The sequence below is a fragment of the Caretta caretta genome, chromosome 1 (genome assembly GCF_965140235.1).
Source record: "Caretta caretta isolate rCarCar2 chromosome 1, rCarCar1.hap1, whole genome shotgun sequence".
NCBI lineage: Eukaryota > Metazoa > Chordata > Testudines > Cheloniidae > Caretta > Caretta caretta.
The window spans coordinates 313,233,930-313,255,876 of record NC_134206.1 but is presented as its reverse complement, the minus strand read 5'-3'; the positions used below and the strand labels follow the sequence as shown (position 1 = coordinate 313,255,876).

The 21,947-nt window shown below is 41.5% G+C and overlaps 1 protein-coding gene across 3 annotated transcripts in view; it reads left to right on the top strand.

The window, feature by feature from the left end:
- POT1 (protection of telomeres 1) overlaps positions 1–21,947 on the top strand; it is a 168,064-nt gene that overhangs the window by 64,166 nt on the left and 81,951 nt on the right. For 2 of the 3 annotated variants that reach the window (XM_048836897.2, XM_048836896.2), the window contains 3 exons: positions 7,223–7,333; positions 13,424–13,471; positions 17,222–17,336. In XM_048836897.2, coding sequence (XP_048692854.1) covers positions 7,223–7,333; positions 13,424–13,471; positions 17,222–17,336 — 274 coding nt within the window. The remainder of the gene's footprint in view (positions 1–7,222; positions 7,334–13,423; positions 13,472–17,221; positions 17,337–21,947) is intronic. The other variant, XM_048836898.2, reaches the window with a different exon arrangement.

Below are 21,947 nucleotides of genomic sequence, written 5' to 3'. Positions count from 1 at the left end.
GAAAAACAGTTTTTCTCCCTCCTCCGTGTAACAGCCTTTTGTGTACTTGAAAACTGTTTTGTCCCCTCAGTCTTCTCTTTTCCAGACTAAATAAACCCATTTTTTTCACTCTTCCCTCATAGGTCATGTTTTCTAGACCTTGAATCATTTTTGTTGCTCTTCTCTGGACTTTCTCCAGTTTCTCCACATCTTTCCTGACTTGTGGTGCCCAGAACACGATACTCCAGTTGAGACCTAATCAGCGTGGAGTAGAGCGAAAGAAATACTTCCGTGTCTTGCTTACAACACTCCCGCTAATACATCTCACAATGATATTTGCTTTTTTTGCAACAGTGTTACACTGTTGACTCTCATTTAGCTTTTGGTCCACTACAACCCCCAGATTCCTTTCCTCAGCACTCCTTCCTAGGCAGTTATTTCCCATTTTTCATATGTGCAATGGATTGTTCCTTCCTAAGTGGAGTACTTTGCATTTGTCCTTATTGAATTTCATCCCATTTACTTCAGACCATTTCTCCAGTTTGTCCAGACCATTTTGAATTATAATCCTATCCTCCAAAGCACTTGTAACCCCTCCCAGCTTCGTATCGTCAGCAAACGTTATAAGTGCACTCTCTATGTCATTATCTAAATCATTGATGAAGACATTGAACAGAACTGATCTCTGCGGGACCCCACTCATTATGCCCTTCCAGCATGACTATGAACCACAGATAACTACTCTCTGGGAACTATTTTCCAACCAGTTATGCATCCAACTTATAGTAGCTCCATCTAGGTTGCATTTCCCTAGTTTGTTTATGAGAAGGCCATGTGAGACAGTATCAGAAGCTTTACTAAAGTGAAGATATACCATATCTACTGCTCCCCCTACATCCACAAGTCTTATTACCCTGTCAAAGAAAACTATCAGGTTGGTTTGACACAATTTGTTCTTGACAAATCCATGCTGACAGTTATTTGTCACCTTATTATCTTCTAGATGTTTGCAAATTTATTGCTTAATTATTTGCTCCATTATCTTTCTGGGTACAAAAGTTAAGCTGACTGGTCTGTAATTCCCCGGGTTGTCTTTATTTGCCTTTATTTATAGATTGACACTATATTTGCCCTTTTTCCAGTTTTCTGGAATGTCCCATCTTCCATGACTTTTCAAAGATAATCACTAATGGCTCAGATATCTCCTCAGTCAGCTCCTTGAGTATTCTAGGATGCGTTTCATCACACCCTGGTAACTTGAAGACATCTAATTTGTCTAAGTAATTTTTAACTTGTTCTTTCCCTATTTTAGCCTCTGATCCGATCTCATTTTCACTGGCATTCACTGTTAAACGTCCAGTCACCACCAACCTTCTTGGTGAAAACTGAAACAAAGAAGTCATTAAGCACCTTTGCCATTTCCACATTTTCTGTTATTGTTTCCATCCCCCCCCCCCATTGAGTAATGGGCCTACCCTGTCCTTTATCTTCCTCTTGCTTCTAATGTATTTGTAGAATGTTTTCTTGTTATCCTTTGTCTCCAGCTAGTTTGATCTCGTTTTGTGCCTTGGCTAATTTTGTCCCTACATGCTTGTGTTATTTTGTTTATATTCATCCTTTGTAATTTAACCTCGTTTCCACTTTTTTTAGGACTCATTTTTTTATTTTTGGATCATTGGAATTATTTAAACTCAGTACCAATGTGGACACAAGAACAAATGGATATAAACTGGCCACTAGGAAATTTAGATTAGAAATTAGACGAAGGTTTCTAACCATCAGAGGAGTGAAGTTTTGGAATAGCCTTCCGAGGGAAGTAGTGGGGACAAAAGATCTATCTTGCTTTAAGATTAAACTCGATAAGTTTATGGAGGAGATGGTATGATGGGATAACATGGTTTTGGTAATTAAATATTCATGGTAAATAGGCCCAATGGCCTGTGATGGGTTTTTAGATGGGGTAAGATCCAAGTTACCCAGGAAGGAATTTTCTGTAGTATCTGGCTGATGAATCTTGCCCATATGCTCAGGGTTTAGCTGATCGCCATATTTGGGGTCGGGAAGGAATTTTCCTCCAGGGCAGATTGGAAGGCCCTGGAGGTTTTTCGCCTTCCTCTGTAGCATGGGGCACGGGTCACTTGCTGGAGGATTCTCTGCTCCTTGAGGTCTTCAAACTACAATTTGGGGACTTCAATAGCACAGATATAGATGTGAGGTCTTTTTTAGGAGTGGTGGGTGAAATTCTGTGGCCTGCATTGTGCAGGAGGTCAGACTAGATGATCATAATGGTCCCTTCTGGCCTAAATATCTATGAATCTATGAATCTATGAAAGATCTCCTGGTTAAGCCAAGGTGGTCTCTTGCCATAATTCCTATCTTTCCTATGCAGTGGGATAGTTTGCTCTTGTACCCTTAATAATGTCTCCTTTGAAAAACTGCCAATTGTCTTCAATTGTTTTTCTCCTTAGACTTGCTTCCCATGGGATCTTACCTACCAGCTCCCTGAGTTTGCTAAAGTCTGCCTTCTTGAAATCCATTGTCTTTATTTTGCTGTCCTCCCTCCTACCATTCCTTAGAATCATGAACTCTACCGTTTCATGATCACTTTCACCCAAGCTGCCTTCCACTTTCAAATTCTCAACCAGTTCCTCCCTATTTGTCAAAATCAAATCTAGAACAGTCTCTCCCCTAGTAGCGTTCTCCACCTTCTGAAATAAAATTGTCCCCAGTAAATTCCAATCACTGGATAATCTGTGCACTGCTGTGTTATTTTCCCAACAGATGTCTGAGTAGTTGAAGTCCCCCATCACCATCAAGTCCTGTGCTTTGGATAATTTTGTTTAATTTTGGATAATTTCGTTAGTTTAAAAAAGTTCACCTCTTTTTCCTGGTTAGGTGGTGTGTAGTTAGACCCCCTACCATGACATCACCCTTGTTTTTTACCCCTTTTATCGTTACCCAGAGACTTTCAACAAGTCTGTCTCCTATTTCCATATCAATCTCAGTCCAAGTGTATACATACAGAAGACTAGGTAAGGAACTGCAGCGGCGAAAGCAGCAGCATGTTGGGCCACTGCTCGTAGGAGCCAGTGCCCAGGCCAGGCAGCTCCACTGGCATGGCTGTACCACCCTCAGCCCTGCCCAGTGGGGCAAACACCAGGGGTCACTGGCAGCTGTCCCTGGTCACACTAGTGTGTGCAAGTGGCTCATATGCTCCTGGACAGGAGTTGCACACCCATCAGTGTGCTTCTCCTGTATATTAACATGTAGAAGAAAAAGAGAAACCTTATTAGGACTTGACGCTTTTAGATGCAAATTTAATGTACAAAACTTGGAAAGCTATTGACCTGCATTTACTTTTACAGAAAATTCTTGAAAATGTCTCTTTTCTTGAAGAAATCAGCCAGCCTCTGGAGCATTATTGCCATTTGCCCCTTTTGTGCTTTAGGAGTGAGCAGGCCTGGGTGAATCAAGCTGGGCAGTGGAGGAAGGACTCCTACAGGAGGACCCATCTTTTTGTGTGGAGCCCTCTGCGTATAAACCACCCACCCTGTAATGAGAGATCCTGGGGCCATTGATGTCTGAAGGAAGCACATATATCTGGCAGCATTTATTTTATATTGTTACCTTTTAAAAAATTGAAAATAAGTTTTAGCTGAATGATCCTTGTAAGATTCACCAGAGAAATGCAGATCACTTCATATTTTCAGTTCAGAGGCAGGATTTTATTTCTGTAATAGTCTGAAAAGCCCAGAGGAAAATCAGTGGTATATTTAACTGTACCTCTGAGATCATTACTGATCCTCCATTCATTAATCAAGATCAAAGTTTTACAGTACAATAGGAAAAATAATTACAGGCATAAGATATGGAAAAGTACAAGATGTACTTTTATTCTCCATCTGTTTAATCTGCACCTTTATATAGCTGACTTTCCAATATTGGGAGTTTGATCTTAATTTACTGGACCATATTTTCAGCTACCTCTTTTTTTTTTTTTTAAAGCTCTCAAAATGCCACCGCCTCATTGAAGAAATCATTGAATTTTAAATGCTGAGGAAATTTTTTAGACTAATTAAACACTGTCTTAAGCTTTCTGCTTACAACAAATGTTTTATTATTTTACAAGTTTAATGTAGTTCATTTCACATACCACAAGGATAATATAGTTGTGACCTCTTTAGGTAATTTCTTTTGTGGCTCCTCTTAATGTTAATGTCCACATGGAAATGACAAACTAAGGCTATGTCTACACTACGGCAGTAAGTCTACCCACGCTATGCAACTCCAGATAGGTGAATAACGTAGCTGGAGTCGATGTACCTTAGGTTGAGTTACCACGGGGTCTATACCGTGGGGGGTCGACGGGAGAAACTCTTGCATCGACTTACCTTATTCTTCTCGTTGGGGGTAGAGGGGTCGACTGGAGAGCGATCTGCTGTTGATTTGGCAGATTTTCACTAGACCGCTAGATTGACTGCCGGTGAATCGATCTCGCAGCATCGATCCCGGCTGTAGTGTAGACATAGCCTAATAGTGCTACAAGCCATGATTCGTTTGTTTCTTTTAAGAACAAAACATGAGTGGGAGGGTTTTTCCCCATGAGAAAAAATGAACATTTAAAGACTAGATTCTTCTGTGTGTGTGTTCTTCAGTCTAGATTCATCTTCCAAAAGTGCTTTGTGTTTACCTTGTATATATACTTGGGCACATTTTAAACACAGCTTTGCATTAGTGTTCCATCAGTGTATCAGACTTCCTTAAAGTTGTGGCTATATATAAGAGGGGAAGAGTGATACTAAATTGGCCAGCCTAACTTTACATATCTACATGCATAATTTAAATAATTAAAAAGAAATTGTGTTACTTACTAATTTTAGGGATTGGAACAGGTGAAGGAGAGGCCCTACATTTTTTATATTTTGAAGTAAAATGAATAAAAATTCCTAGCACGTAAAGCAAGAGACTGAGCATCTGTTTGTGAAACTCTGTCATTGATTTGCTGTGACCTAGGGCAAGTCTCAACTTCTCTCTACATTAGTTTGCCTATTTGTAAAATTTACCCACCTTTGAGATCTGTAGCAGTATCACAACAGGGGAAACATGCCCAGTTTTTCCCTTGTTTCGTTCTTGCCCTCATTTTCTGCCTTGTCTAAAATATAGATTTACAGCTCTTTATGGCATGAACCATATCTATCTATATGTTCTGCAAAGTACTTACTTTCCTCTGAGGACGGTACATTGAGACATTGCTTGTCCTGATTCTGCTGAAATGAGTAGATGTTCCAATAATGCTTCTGAAACATATTGGTGAGTTTGGAGTCTTTCCATTGAGAGGAAAGTATTTTAAGATACTGCATTGGGAATGAGGAGATCTAGGGTCAATTTCCATTTTCCCACCACAGATTCCCTGAGTGACCTTGGTTAAATCATTTAGGCCTGGATTTTTAATGGTATTTTAGGCATTGGTGTGCTCAGCATTGCAGCACCTAAGTTTAATTTTCAAAAGTGACTTAGGAACTTAGACTACGTACCATTGACTTTCAATGAGGCTTAGGCTCCTAAGTCACTTAGTGTTGAAACACTGAGTGGAGGTACCTAAATCTGGGCCTTAGTCTCTCTGTGACTCAGTTCCCCTCTGTAAAATGGAGTTGATAATATTTCCCTTTCGCTGTCTGCCTTGTTAATTTAGACTGTATGTTCTTTGTCACAGGGAGTTTCTCTCACTGTGATTGTACAGTGCCTATCACAAAGAGGCCCCATTCTTGGTTAGGATCTCTAGACACTACTATGCAGATGCTAATATATTACAGTGAGCGGACACCTAGAATCATAGGGTTAGAAGGGACTTCAAGGGTCATCTAGTCAACCCCCCTGCCAAGATGCAGGATGGGTCTAAACAATCCATCATAATCATTATGTAGTAAACATTCTGTGACACCTTTGTTCTCTACATCATGATGTTGTAGTTAATTTCCAATTGTATGATCTCACATTTGGCTAAACTCCACTATTGCATACTCTGCCATTGGTGAATGAGTAAACCAGTTGAAACTATTCAGTTTTGGTTTTGATGCTAAATGTCCTTCCCAACTGAGGTCCTGACTAAAGTGTGTGTGTGTTACATACATTTTTGATGTGCCACTTCTGTTGGATGCATCACTGTGTAAATAGTTACCTCATAGGTGTAAAATAGCTGAAGTGTGCAGATGATGGAAACTTCTTACTCATTTTCATTCTCAACCCAGGAAGTATATAAATCTTTTTTCTTCTCCTTTCCCCCTGTGACTAATAACTTTCTTTATTCCTTTTTTGACAGGCCAATGGTACAACATTCTTCCTCAAATAGACTCATTTCATGCAAGCATATTCCATTATGGGTTTAGTATAGTTTTGAAATCACTGACATTTAAAAGCTATTTTAAAAAAAAACCCATAACAGAGTGTCTGTACAAAAGGCAGTCTCCATAAAAAAAACTTCCCTTTGGCTATATTCCAGATTGACTGTTGGACAAACAGTTTTGTTTGAAAAAGAACAGGGAGAGAGATTGAGGGGCATATGTGTGTGTGTTTCTGATTTAAACATTTACATTGAAGAAGAATCTTTTAAAAACGTTCATACATGTATATTATTCAGCTTGGAATTTTGTGTATAAATTATACCACTTGCAAATTACCTATATTGTTAAAGGACCCATGAATGTGTGATTTGCACATTTCAAGGACATGGAATATTTGTATCTTGTTAGTGCCATTCTCTAGGTTAGTCCCTAGAACACTTGATACTTTTATTTTTGATAGTCCAGTTGTTAGAAATTCTTTTTCGAAAGATGTGCTGCTTGCATATTCCTGCATTTTGAACTTTGAATTATATTTCAACAAAAAATATTCTCCTCCTTTCCTTCAGGTGGCATTTCTGATTTTGCTACTGGTGGTGGACATATTTTTCTTTCAAATAAGGAGAAGTAGTAAAAGTGGTGGGGGTAGGGGACCATGGCTATGCTTTATATTACGAACTACTTTCATTGTACAAACAAAAGGTATGAGACTTGGGGTTCCAAACAATGTCTGAAATAAAGAAAGGACACATTTTTCAAGGGACTTCGTAGACTTCTAAGCAGAGGTGAAAGTAAAGCCAAAGACGGTTGGTAGCGGGGGGGGCAAAAGGGGCAACGACATTAAAGTGCTGCATATCGAATAAAGAACAATGTCAGTTATTGGTTTAATTTTGTCTTTTCAATAGGACACCATGGTTGTAGCTGGATTTAACTTGGCTAAGTCCCCTTCTGCAAATGAAGATGACCGACACTGCTGTCATCTGGAAGTATCTGAAGATGCAGGATCAACCATTTACGTACGTGGGTACCCAGGGTTCAATTTTCCACTTTAGATGTCCAAGTTGTCATTAATTTGTTGTTTAACAGAAGAGAAAAAGTACTGATAGAAAAAGCACATTACTGTAAGTACCATAGGCTATGTCTACATTGTGCAAGTGCTGACTACGCCGGTGTGAATTGTGGTGTGCACCAAAGTGCTGTGCTATAACTATCCTATGTGGACACTGCTGGCGTGAACTGACAGGTACCTAGTTTGCGTTCCCTTAGTACTATTTGAAGAGGACTATGTTAACACTAACCAGATACCTTTTAGTTCACGTTAGCAGTTGGGCAATTACAGAAAAGCACTTTGAGTGCTGCAGTTCACTCCCCAGTAGTCCGAATTGTTGGGCCATGTAGACAAGCTCATAGATTGTTTGCTTACTAAGAAATAGCCAGTTATGGTGCAAAACCTTGAAAGTTTTTAGGTTTGAGAGGCACTTCATGGTATGTCACTTTATATCAAAAATTAAATGTAAAAACATACTGTAATGCAAAATTAAGGTTGTACAGATAACATAGTTAATACTGGCTTTGACTTTTTAAAGTTCATACAGCAATGTTCATTTGGACATATGGCAGACACGTTTCCTAGCCCATTTTTTCAAAGTGGTGTAGCTTGTCAAGAAAATTTATACTATAAAATATACAGGATGTGCAATGGGTCCTGGTTTTTCCTTGCTGTAGGAACCTGAGAATTGGCAGGGGGTGGAGATGGGAATCCTATCTGCTACAGCCCTTTTATAAAGCTGTGGAAGAGTAATGGGTATCTTAATGTGCTGGATCCAGCCATGGGAGAATTTCCCCTGATGCACACTTTATGCAAGGCAGTTTATACTGCCCAGTGAGGCCCCAGATATAGATGACATGTTGAGGGAAGGGCTGACATGACAGGGATGTATCAGGAGCTGTGGTTGGGGTCAGAGAGTGTAGTGCTTTGGCGATTCTGCCCATAGGCAGCCAGCAATGGGCTGTTGCAATTTACACAGCCCTCCAGAGCTGTCTGAGTTACTCTGTGGTCTGCACTGGTCCTGCAGCAGCCAAGAATTGAGAGGGTGGGAAGGTGGTTTAAATCATCATAAATTCCCCTGTACCTTGGCTATTTTAGCACGATGTTTCTTAGCCCTGGTCTACACTACGAGTTTAGGTCGAATTTAGCAGCGTTAGATCGATTTAACCCTGCCCCCGTCCACACGAATGAAGCCATTTTTGTTAACTTAAATTTTAAAATCGATTTCTGTACTCCTCCCCGACGAGGGGATTAGCGCTAAAATCCACACCGCCGAGTTGAATTTGGGGTAGTGTGGATGCAATTCAACGGTATTGGCTTCCAGGAGCTATCCCAGAGTGCTCCATTGTGACCACTCTGGACAGCACTTTGAACTCCGATGCACTAGCCAGGTGCACAGGAAAAGCCCCGGTAACTTTAGAATTTCATTTCCTGTTTGGTCAGCATGACGAACTCAGCAGCACAGGTGACCATGCAGTCCCCCCCAGAATCCTAGAGTGTAGAATGTTTCTATGCTCTCCCTATCATCTCTGTCCGTGAGGTTATCGTAGGTTAGAAGGCAAAAAAACTGCACTCGCAATGACATGTTTTCCGAGCTCATGCAGTCCTCCCGCACTGATAGGGCACAGCTTAATACGTGGAGGCATTCAGCGGCAGAGGCCAGGAAAGAATTGCTGTGTTTGCTTAACAGCTAAAGTATCATGCCTCGCTAGTGATCCTACCCAAGCCAGGTCGCTGTGTCACATGCAGTCCGCGCTGTGTCAGCCTTGGGTGGGGGCATGACCACTTTGTGAGCAGGAAGGCCATAGATATAGACATTGCATTAGGTAGCTTCTGTAGCTAGAGAAAACATTCCTGTGCATTCGGCAAAGTCTGTGGCAAAAAAAGAGAAGCCCCATTCAAGTTGGGTTTCCGTAGTGTAGTGGTTATCACCCAACATGCGAAAGGTCCTCAGTTCAAAACCGGGCGGAAGCCGGTCACTGTTTCTTTCTCTGACTCCCCTCCTGCATTTTTAGTCTTAGAACAGACAGCGCTGTGAAATTTTACTTTGAATTATATCAATTATGAATTAGATAATATGGAAGCTCTCTCAAAGTTGTAGTCCTGGGTTCCTTACGCTTTCAACTGCTCTGATAAATTAACATTTTTGTTAGGGGCAGGGGAAAATTTTCATGAAGCCTTTTATAGAGACTAAATGCTATCTAGGACTCTGAAATAATCTTAATGTGGCCCATAGAATGCAATCCTTTGTTCTGGATTTGTCATTCCACAAGTTGAACTGCTCCTTACTACTGTCCAGGCTTCATGAGTCATGGGAGCAAGGGGCAGGCTGGGATAGGTGTGACTGCATGGTGCTGCCGCCTGGGAGAGCAGCCTGAGGCAGAAGCCTCCAGCTCGCATGATATTCCAGGCAGGACTGAATCTCCATGAGACAAAGCTTAAAGAGGAGAATGACCTGGAGTCACTCCCATTCGGTGCTCTAAGAGAACGATAGCCATGTCTGTCCAGGGGCCCTGATTGACCTCACCGAGGTTTGCCAGGAACACCCAGGAGATGTACGATGGCTATAAGTCCTACTGCGCCGTCTGCCACGAAGACAAGGAGCTGCTGCTGTGTAGCAATGCGGTACCGCATCTGCCAGCAGCACCCAGGAGACATATGTTGACGGTGAGCTGAGCGGGCTCCATGCTTGCCGTGGTTGTGACTCTCTGGTTACCTTTCCTAGTTCAGAAGTGTTCTGATAGGGATAGTGCACCGCTCTGTAAGTCGATGCTAGCCGCGATAGTGAGGATGCACTCCGCCGACTTAATGCTCTTAGTGTGGGCATACGCAGTCAACTGTATAAAATTGAATTCTAAAAATCAACTTCTGTAAAATCGACCTAATTTTGTAGTGTAGGCGTACCCATAAAGGCACAGTGTAAAATCTCACCGTAACTATTCATTTCCAGGCTGTTGTGGGGTTATATTTTTACCTCTGTAGCATTAAAGGGTATGTTATCTACAGTTAGACATCTCATTTTTCATTTATTAAGAAAAAAAATTGTTTTAATAATATTAGCACTTAAATGGTGTTGGCCTTAGCTACTTTTAACTTACCGAGATGTGGGAATGGTAATTATCCTCTTTTGCTTCTGCTGTTATTTATTATTTATTATTTTTTATTATTTATTATTCATGTGTTTACATAGCTACGACTGTATATTTTCTATTGAAAAGATACTAATGTTCCTTGCAGGATCTGCGACCTTTATTTCAGATCTGTTATTGTCTTTTGTCTTTCATAAGCCAGGCTCTTATTATCTTTGCTGCATTTTAATGACAATTTTTCAATATCCCTCATGCAAATTATCCAAGCAGCAGTTCTAGTACCTGGCAGGCTAAACAGTGAATGTATGCATTTTTCCCTCTAGAAGCACTGTTGTGATATGAAATGAAGTAGGACTGTATTATGGTGTGCTGAAAACATTTTAGCTAATGGCTACTCTGATCAGGCTTAGAAATGATTTTTCAGTTACTTATAACTTTTATTTTAAAATTTCTCAACCCAAATCATACACCAAACAGCCTCATTAGTGGCTAGTTATATGCTAAGTATCAAGCTCCAAACTTTTGTCTGTCAGGAACTTTTTTTAACTGATTTTTTTAACTCTTTAAATTCAAAGAAGTTGAATTAAATTTTGGCTCTAAAAAACCTGTATGGGTTATTTAAGGCCACTGTAGAGTTGTTAACCAGTGAAAAAGAGTTATAATGCAAACTGTTTTGTTGCATTAGTTGTTGGTGACAGTGATGAGGTACATATAGGATGCTTAAACACACTTAAAAGTAATATACATGAAACAATGGGTAGGTAAAGTATTAGCCACTTTGTGTAATATAATTTCTTAATCACAACTAGCCACAAACCAATGTCAAACATCTTGCTATAATTATTTATAAATAAAATAGTGCTTTATTAGTTGTAAAACAAACCACATGCTAAACAGATATATTAGTAGACTAGGGGCTTGTCTAGATGAACAGGTAGTTTGCAGCAAGTTATGATGTAAATCTATCCCATATTAGCCTGCCGTACAATAAATGTCCATGTGGACCCTGTTGTTGTGTTATAATTCTGTGGTTTTGGTTCTAGTCGTCCAAACACATTAACTTTACTCACAAGAGTAGTCCTATCGACCAGTGTCTTTTAAATTAGCCTGCATTTTTTTTACGTTAGTGAACCAAATATCAATTTTCCAGATCTTTTAAATTGCTCATAAATTGCTTAAGCTTGCTGACTGTTTGAATATTGAGGGATGTAGAATCAGAAATGCAAGGCTGGAAGGGACTTCAAAAGATCATCAAGTCCAGCCACCGGCACTGAGACAGGACCAAGTAAACTAAACCATCCCTAGACATCCCTTGTCCAACCTGTTCATAAAAACCACCCATGATGGGGATTCCACAACGTCTCTTGGAAACCTATTGCAAGTTATCTTCGTCTTTAACTATTCTTAACCTAAATCTCCCTTGCTGCAGATTAAGTCCATTACTTCTTGTCCTAGACATAGAGTACCATTGGTTACTATCCTCTTTATAACAGTCTTTAACATATTTGAAAACTCTTATTACTTCCCCATTTTGTCTTCTTTTTTCAAGATTAAACAAACTCAGGGTTTTTTTAATCTTTCCTCATAAGTCAAGTTTCCTAAATCTTTTATCATTTTTGTTGCTATTGTGTGTACTCTTTCCATTTTGTCCACATATTTTGTAAAGTGTGGCACCCAGAATTGGACACTGTACTTTTAGCTGAGCCCTCACCAGTGCCAGGTAGGGTGGCACGATTACTTCCTGAGTCTCAGATATGGCACTCTTGTTAGTACACTCTAGCATAATATTTAGCCTATTTTGCAGCTGCATCACATTGCTGGCTCATATTCTGTTTGTGATCCACGACCATCAGTTACCAGCTATTCCTCATTTTGTATTTGTACATTTGATTTTTCCTTCCTAAATGAAGTGCTTTGCATTTGTCTTTATAGTATTTTATTTTGTTGAATTCAGACCAGTTCTCCAATTTGTCGAGGTCATTTTGAATTCCAATTCTGTCATTCTAAATGCTTGCAACCCCTCCCAGCTTGGTGTTAGCCACATATTTTATAAGTATACCTTCCATTCCATTATCCAAGTCAGTAATGAAAATATTCACAAGTACTAGACCTATGACAGACCCCTGCAGAACTCCACTAGTACACCCTCTCTGCGAACCATAAATATGCTTTGAGTATGGTCTTTCAAGCCTTAGCTGAGTCAGCTCAGTATGGGGAGAAACTCATGGGGAAACCTTGCTCAGTCCCAGTACTACTGCTGAGGTGGTGCTGGCATGAGGGAGAGTGTGATGGCAGTGGAAATGGGGATGCTGAGATGAGGCTTGGGAGAGTCATTTCCTGGGGGAGTAGGAGACTCAGGGTATGGGGCTGGGGTTATTTGTCTCCCATAGGTTCTTCAGTGACCCAGTTCCTGGGTCTGTGAGTGTCTCGCACTCGTTACCAAGGGTGCTGGAACATTTTTTTATATGGGGGTGCTGATAGCCATTGAACCTCCAACTGTAAACACTGTGTATAATAGAAACCATTTCAAGCCAAGGGGTGCTGCAGCACCTCCCATATCCCTAGTTCCAGGACTTATGCTCATTATTGTTTCTCCTCACACAACCCCAACATGGCAGGGCTAGGAGTCAGGACCCCATTGTGCACGTAGGACTTGCCCAAGGACACATGCAGGGCATAGCAGGGACCTGAACTCTGCTCTCCCCACTTCTAGGCACCCAGTACTGGCCTTTCTGTTTTTATGTAAGGCTAAGTCTTACTCTGGTAGTTTCATAAATTATGACGGAAAGGAGAAAAAAGGCATTGTGTTGGCTTTTCCTTTATCACCTGAAGTCAGACTTGTCTTTTGTCGGAGAATAAAGAATTTTAAAAATACTTGCGTAAGCAGTTTGAAATTGTATTTGTTATTACAATTACTGTACTGTTTTCAGATTTGTAATCCATAAATCTGCTGATTTCCTTCTCCTCAGATTTATACTAAGCCAAGTACAGTCACAGCTTCAGAAACAGCATCCATGGTGAGTTTATATTCTAGTAGTTTTTTAATTTGCATATGTAATTTAAAAGGTTCACTGAATGTGAATGAGTAGAAAATTTTTCTATCTCCTTTACTGGAACATAATTTTTAAGTGGCCATTTCTTTGGCTTTGTATTTTGAAAATGACGTGCATGGAAAATACACTAAAAGTTTTTAAATAGTACTTCACGCTTCTCCAGTGCGTTTCTTGCCAAAATCTTTAAAAGTGCAACTAGGGCCCTGATCTAGGACAAACTCCTGCACCCTACAAAAGGTCGACTTAGTTGGGGTTCACACAGGTTCAGGAGTCCACCCATACACAAAACATTGCAGGAATGGGACCAAAGTAGGTATCACAGCACCCTTGTGAAGTAGGAACATGGATCACTTTACTCACCTCTGGAAAAAAAATGGACTTCTGGGTTGGAACACAGCTTTTTAACAGGGCAGAAAATGAAAAGCAGAAACTGAAGTAGGGGAACCCAAATTCTTCCAATTCCTAGAATTTTTGTTTCTTTTGGGTTGGCAGTTATTTGAGTTAGCTTAATATTGGAAGTTTTTCTTTCTCTGGTGAAAGATCTCTCTCCCTTGAATGCTTAGCCAGACAGTCAGCCATAGCGATTGTTTGTCATTTGGTCCATTCCTGTGCAACTGCAAAGGCTTGACGGCCTGAGAGTCCAACATCGGAACAGACTTGATGAACCCATGTAATAGGGGGTCTGCCTCTGGGTCGCCTCCACCCCTTGGTTGGTGGAATTTTATCCCAGACAAGTCACCCGGAGAATGGCGTTTGCTGGAACATCTTGTGGCATCCTTGCAACATGTCCAAAAAACATAAGGCGCTGCCTGTGGACAATGGCCCCAGTAGTCTGTAGACCCGAGCAGCCATAAACATCTACATTGCAGATGAAGTCATTCCACTTTATGTCCAATATACGACATTGACATTTTGTTGGAAGGCCATGTTTCGCAGCTGTACAACAGTATGGGAAGGATATAGCTCGAATAAATCCTGAACTTGGTTGTCATACTAAGATGATGTTGATTCCATGTCCGTTGTAAACAGCCCTTGGCGGATACCGTGATGTTAATCTGATGGAGAACCTCGGTGTGAGAATTGGAGGAGTTGGTAAGTGTAGTGTAGCAAAAGCTGGAGTCTGATTCAACAGTTTCGTTGTTCAAAGACATTGGAGTCGCAGGTGGACCTGGTCCTAGATTTTGCAGTTTTGTCTTTGACCATGAAACATGGAGACCAATCTTAGCTGACTCCTCCTCCATATGCTGGATTGCCTCACAAAACATGTCGGGGCTTTGTACTAAAAGAACGTCATCAGTGCAGTCAAGGTCTGTGAGTGAGAGATCACTGATCTCAGTGCCTATGGACCTGACGGAATGCTGCATTATGAAATCCATTGCCCGACAAAAGAGTGTAGGGGCCAAAATGCAACCCTGCCTAACACCAGATATTGATTTAAAAGGCACTGACATCCGGTTCCCCAGACGAACATGGGCAGTGGTTCCATTATGCAGCTCTCTAATCAAGTCCAACAAGTCCTACGCCCTGTGAGGCCTTCCGTAACGCGACACAGTCTACTGAATCAAATGCAGCCTTAAGATCAACATACACTAAATGCAGGGGCTTCGTGAACTCACATTGTATCTCTGACAACAAGTGAAGGGCCAAAATGGCGTCTAATTCCTCGTAAAGCCTGTTCCTTGTAAAGCCTGACTGTTGGGGACAATGTTCCGATGTACTAAAGGCGCTAGGCTTGCCAGCAAAAATACGCAAGCACCTTCCCTGGAACGAAGAGCAAGGTGATCGGCTGTAGCTCTTACAATCACTGCACGGTCTGTTGCCCTTATGGAGTGAATCCTTCCAGGCAGTTGGCAGGGTTCCAGTTCTCCACACCAGACGAAAGATGGCCAGAAGTGATTCTGGTGCAGGATCAATAGCACATTTTAGCAGCTCTGAGGGGATGTCATCAGTACCGGCTACACGTCCGTTTTTCAGTTTAGAGATGGCACACTTTACTTCATCCAATGTAGGTGCATCAGTACAAATGTCTGGATCCACCCAGTGTGAGAGAATATCATCATCCAATTTACATGGATGGCCTTTGTTGTCATTCACGATGCCATTTGTAGTGACTATCTGTTGACCGCTGAGGTCGCAAATGGTGCGGAATGCTGACTTAAAGTCGCCCATGGCTAAGCCAAATTCAGCATCATTCACCACTTGGTTATAATATGCCTCACGATCGCAGAGTGCCAGGGTGTTAAATTTTTGCTTCAGCTGATTACGAGTCTGCTTATCACTACACTGGCGGGCTGCAGCCATCAATTTAATTATCTGGAAGGCCTCCTCTGATAGCCATGGTCAGCGTCCTGCATGCCTGTAGCCAATTGTCTGCTCAGCAGATTGGTTGAGGATAGAAGTGAACAGGGACCTGGCAACATCCATTGTCTTGCAGAATAGCTGGAGCCGAGAATCTGTGGCTGACATCAATACAAAACCTGTTGGCTAAATCTGTCACACGGAGTGCGTCGATGTCAAACCTCTTCATCACAGAGGATTTACCTGCTCGTTGGAGCATCAACACCATACTGGCGACAGCTAGATAGTGATCTGTGTTCATGTATTCTGCACCACGATATTGAAGGTAAAGGTGAAGGATCCTTGTGCCTATATTTGTGCTTTTCACAAGTTAGAGCGCTCTCTACTTTCCTTTCCTTTGATTTTAAAAACACAACTTGGTTCTTGTTGGACACTGGCCTCCACCTAACACTGCCTATTGCAGTGATTGATTTTTAGTCGAAACATCCGTAGACCTACAGAGTGGAAATGTTGTTTGTAAGATATTTTTAAAGAAGGGATAATTATATAATTCTTTGAAAGTATCACACAGGATTCTCACTCATCCACCCTCTCCCTCCCACGGTTTGGAGGTTCAACTTTTTGAGGTATGACCTGGGTCTTCCATCTATGTGTCCATTTTATGTTGTTTTTTGTAGGAAAATGTTTTATAATTTCTTTATCATCTTCAGTTAATTTGGGGGAAACTGTTGTTTTTTTGTTCATGAAAGGACCTGGCAGGCACATTGTGGGACTTTATGTTGAGGGATGCTCAGTAAGACAGAGCCCTTGAGCTTCAAGTACCTCAGAGGTTCAAAAATCTTAAGAGCTAGAGAAATTTCCCTGGATGACTGTTGCAGGAGATGTGAGACTCAAGAGCAGTAATGGTGCGTGGTATCTCTGCAAAGAAGAATTACAAAAATATTATATCAGATTACTACTGCATCTTTAAAATGTCCTCAGATGCCAGCACGATGGCTAAAGTTAAAATTGATTAAAAATATATTTTCATGTGTTCTCTGTCATGCCTATACTGTTTGCAGTCACATAGAGACAGGCAAATTCAAATAAGTTGAATTGATTAGTTTGTATTTATAACAAGGAAAATACAATCACAGAAAGAAATGGAGAATGAAAATCAAATATCTTCTCATGCTTGCTTGCTGCCTGTGGGTAGTGGACATATTTGTTTTGAGCTCCTAAAATAAATAAGGTAGACTCCTGCTCTAACACCTGAGGGGATTAGACTAGATAGTGCTTATTTTTTTTAAAAAATGGCAAGAAAAGGGCAGGATTTGGGGCGGGAGGGTTAAAAGAAATAATTTTGGATTGATGGTTTTTTTTTTTTTTTGGAGTAATGTTTTCATATGTATCCACTTTTTTATTGTCTCTTTCCAGCCTGTTGCACCAAAATACACATATACCCCTCTGAGTCATCTTAAAGGCGGAACTATAGTCAACTTGTATGGTGCTGTGAAATTCTTCAAGCCCCCATATATAAGCAAAGGAACGGGTATGTACTGTATCAAACAGAAAATTTAAAATCTCTTAATATATCTCAGGCTGTCTGGTGTGGTTCATGACCGTGAGTGACAACCTCAGGGCAGACTATGAAAAAGTAGGGCAGGCACCCCAACCTTGCTGTATGCTCTATAATTAGATTTCACCAATCCAGTAACAAATGTGGACTCCTGAAGCACTCTAACAGTCTTTCCATGGAGTCACAGACTGTTGCATTGAGCATTCCAGTCTGTCTTGCCAGCCAGGCAAGCTGGACTTAGTGATAGCTTGTTGCCAGACATCAAAAATCACAAAATATTTGGGTTGCTTTCAGTCCTAAGTGACCAGTCATTTGCCAGAAGTCAATTTGTACCTCAGATCTCACACCAAAGACAACATGTGTAGCCAATCCTTTGGTAAACTAAGGCTTTATTAACTAGGAAAAAGAAATGAGAGAGTTATTTACAGGTTGAAGCACGCAAACGTATATACCAAAATGAGTTACAGTCTATGGTTTTAAAAGGTGATAGAGTTGTAGCAATCTGTCAGCACTAAATGTCTTTTAGGGCTGTGATCCTGGCAGACCAGGTCAGTCCAGGGCCAGAGGCCAATTTACTTTCTATTTGGATAGAATGAAGTAATTGTTGAATACAAAAGAGTGTATAGGGTGTTTAAACTTCATGGAAACTAATGGGCCGTTACTTGTACTGTTCTCACTTATCTATTCCTGTAAAATTGCAATAGCAAACATTTACATTGTTTGTACACCTGTGAGTAAATAACCCATCAAACTCCAATGTGTAAAGGAGCTATAAATATGGATTCAAGAAAGGATGGACTCTTACAGGGAAGTGTGCCAGATGCAAAGTTGAGCTCCCCAAAGACAGACTGGATACCCTGAAAAGACTTTTTTTATTTTATCACTGCCACCATTTGGAGTTACAAATTGTGATTTATCTGTACATATATTTTACCTGCTTTATTATCTCAATAACTCTCACTTTTTCTTCTTATCTAATAAATCTTTAGTTAGTTTACTATAGAATTGGCTGCCAGCATTGTCTTTGGTTTAAGATCTGGAGTACCAACTGGTCTGTGTTAAGAGACTGGTCTCTTGGGACAGGGAGAAATCTGTTGTGGTGTGGTAACCTTTTGTCACAAAGTTCAGTTTGTCTGGGTTGCAAGATAGACTGGAGAGGCTAAGGGGACTGTCTGTGACTCCATGATAAGACTGGTGTAATGATCCAGGAGTTCACACTTGTTATTTGCTTTGTGAAATCTAACTACAGAACATACCACCAGTTTGGGGTGTCTGCCCTTGTTTTTTGACAGTCTTCCGAGATAGGCTCTTACAGTGGTGAGCCACTCCAGACAGCATGACAAGGGACAACCCATGTTGACCCTCAAGAACTCTGCTTCTGTTTCGCAGTTCCAGCCCTGTGAGAGTCCAAAAGGCAAAAGAAATGAAAAAATTTCTTGTTCAGAAATTTCTTGTTCTTGTTCTTTGTTTCCTTCTTCCAGAATTCAAGCTTGATGGGACTTTTTGCATGTAGCCTCTTCATGGGTGTGAAAGGGCAATTAACAAAGTCTTGTTGTGATGTCCTAAAATGGCCCATATAGTTTTGATAGCCTTCTTAATGAGCAAAAAGAAAAGAAGTACTTGTAGCACGTTAGAGACTAACAAATTTATCTGAGCATAAGCTTTCATGAGCTACAGCTCATTTCATCAGATGCATGCAGTAGAAAATACAGTGGGGAGATTTTATATACGCAGAGAACATAAAACAATGGGTGTTACCATACACACTTTTCAGAGGAACAGCCGTGTTAGTCTGTATTCGCAAAAAGAAAAGGAGTACTTGTGGCACCTTAGAGACTAACCAATTTATTTGAGCATTTATTGAGCTCATGCTCAAATAAATTGGTTAGTCTCTAAGGTGCCACAAGTACTCCTTTTCTTTTCACCATACACACTGTAATGAGAGTGATCAGGTAAGGTGAGCTATTATCGGGGGGGGGGGGGGGGAGGGAAGGGGAGGGTGGTGGGAGAGGACCTTTTGTAGTGATAATCAAGGTGGGCCATTTCCAGCAGTTGACAAGAAAGTGTGAGGAACAGTAGGGATGATTCCTTCTGAAAAGTTAACAGTTTCAGGGAAAAAAATTGTTTAGAGTTATAAAGCAAAAACTTAAATATTACCTTATAGCATGTAATAAAGATATAATAAGTGAGATTGATGCAGGAAAAAATTTACAAGCATTTAATAAAGTCTAAACACATCGTTATAAGTTCAACACCCATTTTCAGCATATTAACACACAGGTGAAACAGACTGGTTTCCTGTGATGAATTTGTCAGTGCTTGGCTGAGGCCAGAAGCCTTGGTAAGAGCTGGTGTCTGGTCAGCCAACATCACAATAAACAAGTGGGGGGGGGGGGTGTTAGGCCTTTTGCATTTACAGCATTAAAAAAAATCAAAAAGCCATTTTCAATTTATTGATATTTTCATGCCTTTAGCTATGGAGGGTAAAACTAAGGAGAATAACAGAATGACATCTGAGCTTTATTCCTCAAAATAGAGCTTTTAAACTTTCCCTATTTTGCCCAGTGTGTAAGATTCAGTTTGGACAGACGGGTGGAGAAAGAAAGTAGAAAATGGATCTCTTACGGTAATAGTCCATACAAATTAGGGCAGAAGATTTGAAGCCCAGAACTTATCCTTGAGGGGAATAGATTGCTCTGCTACTGTGTATAATAATTCTTTTTTGAGATTTTTAACAATGAATGCAATTATACTATGCTGTAAATGTGACACCGTTGTGTCTCTTACACAAAGCAGCAGTTCAGAGCATAAATTATTCATTTTACTCATAATGGGAACACTTGTTGTTTGTGGTGTCATGCCCAGAGGCTGTACTCAAGTTTGGGTGGCCCCATTGTGATAGGTGCTCCATAAACACAGAGGTAGACAGAGTGCCTGCTTTGTTTATTCAGAGTGAATTGAAAGCCTATGCTGGTTGTTCAAAGGCTTCAATACATTTTAAGGATTTTTTGCTAACTGTGTTACCACTGAAAGGGAAGGTAAATTATCTGCTGTAACGTCTCTTAAAGTTAGAAGCCTGATTTATGCATTTTTAGCATCAGTATAATTATGTCAGTTTAGGTTGATTTTTTTTTTGGTAACTCAGATATTTATAAATGTTCAACCCCTAGTGTGGACCCAGTTATGTTAATAAAAAGATGTCTTATTAGGGTTGCCAACTTTCTAATTGCACAAAACCGAACACCCTAGCCCCGCCCCTTCCTCAAGGCCCTGCCCTCCCTCACTACATTCCCCCTCCCTCGGTGGCTCGTCTCCCCCACCCTCACTCACTTGCACTGTGGCAAGGGGTTGGCGTTCAGGAGGGGGTCAGAGCTCTAAATGGGGTGAGTGCTCCAGGGTGGGGCCAGAAATGAGGTGTTCAGGGTGCGGGAGGGGGCTCCGAGCTTAGGGGTGGGGCCAAGGGATTAGGAATATGGGAGGAGGTAGGGGGTTGGGTATGAGAAGGGTGAGGGCTCTGGGCTGGGGCCGAGGGATTCGGAGTGCGGGAGGGGACAGTGGGTTGAGGCAGGGTTTGGAGTGCAGCATGGGGTGAGGGATCTGGGGTGGGGCTGGGGATGAGAGGTTCAGGGTGTGGGAGGGAGCTCTGTGGTGGGGCAGGGAGGGTGAGGGCTCTGGGCTGGGTTTAGGCTCTGGGGTGCAGGAGGGGACTCTGGGTTTTTTGGAGGCTAAGGGCTGGGGTGCAGGAGGGGGCACGGGTTCTGGGCTGGGGGTGTAGGCTCTGGGGTGGGGCCGGGGATGAGGGGTTTGGGACATGGGCTTACCTCAGGCATCTCCCAGTCAGCGGGGCTAAGGCAGGCTGCCTGCCTGTCCTGGGGCATCATGCTGTGCCCCAGAAGCGGCCAGCAGGTCCGGCTCCTAGGCGGCAGGTGGGCAGGAGGCTCCGCAGCACACGCTGCTCTTGCCCACAGGCACCACACACCCCTCCAAGCCCCTATTGGCTGTGAACCAGCCAATGAGAGTGCGGAACCAGTGCTCGGGCAGTGCATGGAGCCCTGTAAACCCCCCACACCTAGGAGCCGGACCTGCTGGCCACTTCCAGGGCACAGTGTGTTGCCCCAGGACAGGAAGGGACTAACCTCCCTTAACTCCGCAGCACCGCCAATGGGACTTTTAATGGCCCGGTCAGCAGTGCTGACCGGAGGGGCCAGGGTCCCTTTTCAGCCGGGTTTTCCGATCAAAAACTGGACACATGGTCACCCTATGTCCTATGCCAGTTTAGAATATTTCCCTTCTCATATGGGAATAGCTCTACTGGTATAAAACACCTATATATTGTTATAACTATGTCCATATTACAAGGGTTGTACTGTTTTAACTCTACACGTATGGGTAAAATATAACTCTTGTGTGCTATTGAGTTATCAGGAAGTGTAATAATAGTATTTCCTGTGGACAATTGTGAAACATAATGTATAACAAAAAAATAAGTCATGAAATACTGTAATTTAGATGTCAGATCTTTAAAAATGGATGCAGTCATTAAATCAGGAATCAAGAGCTAATAGTGATTCATCTGCCATCACA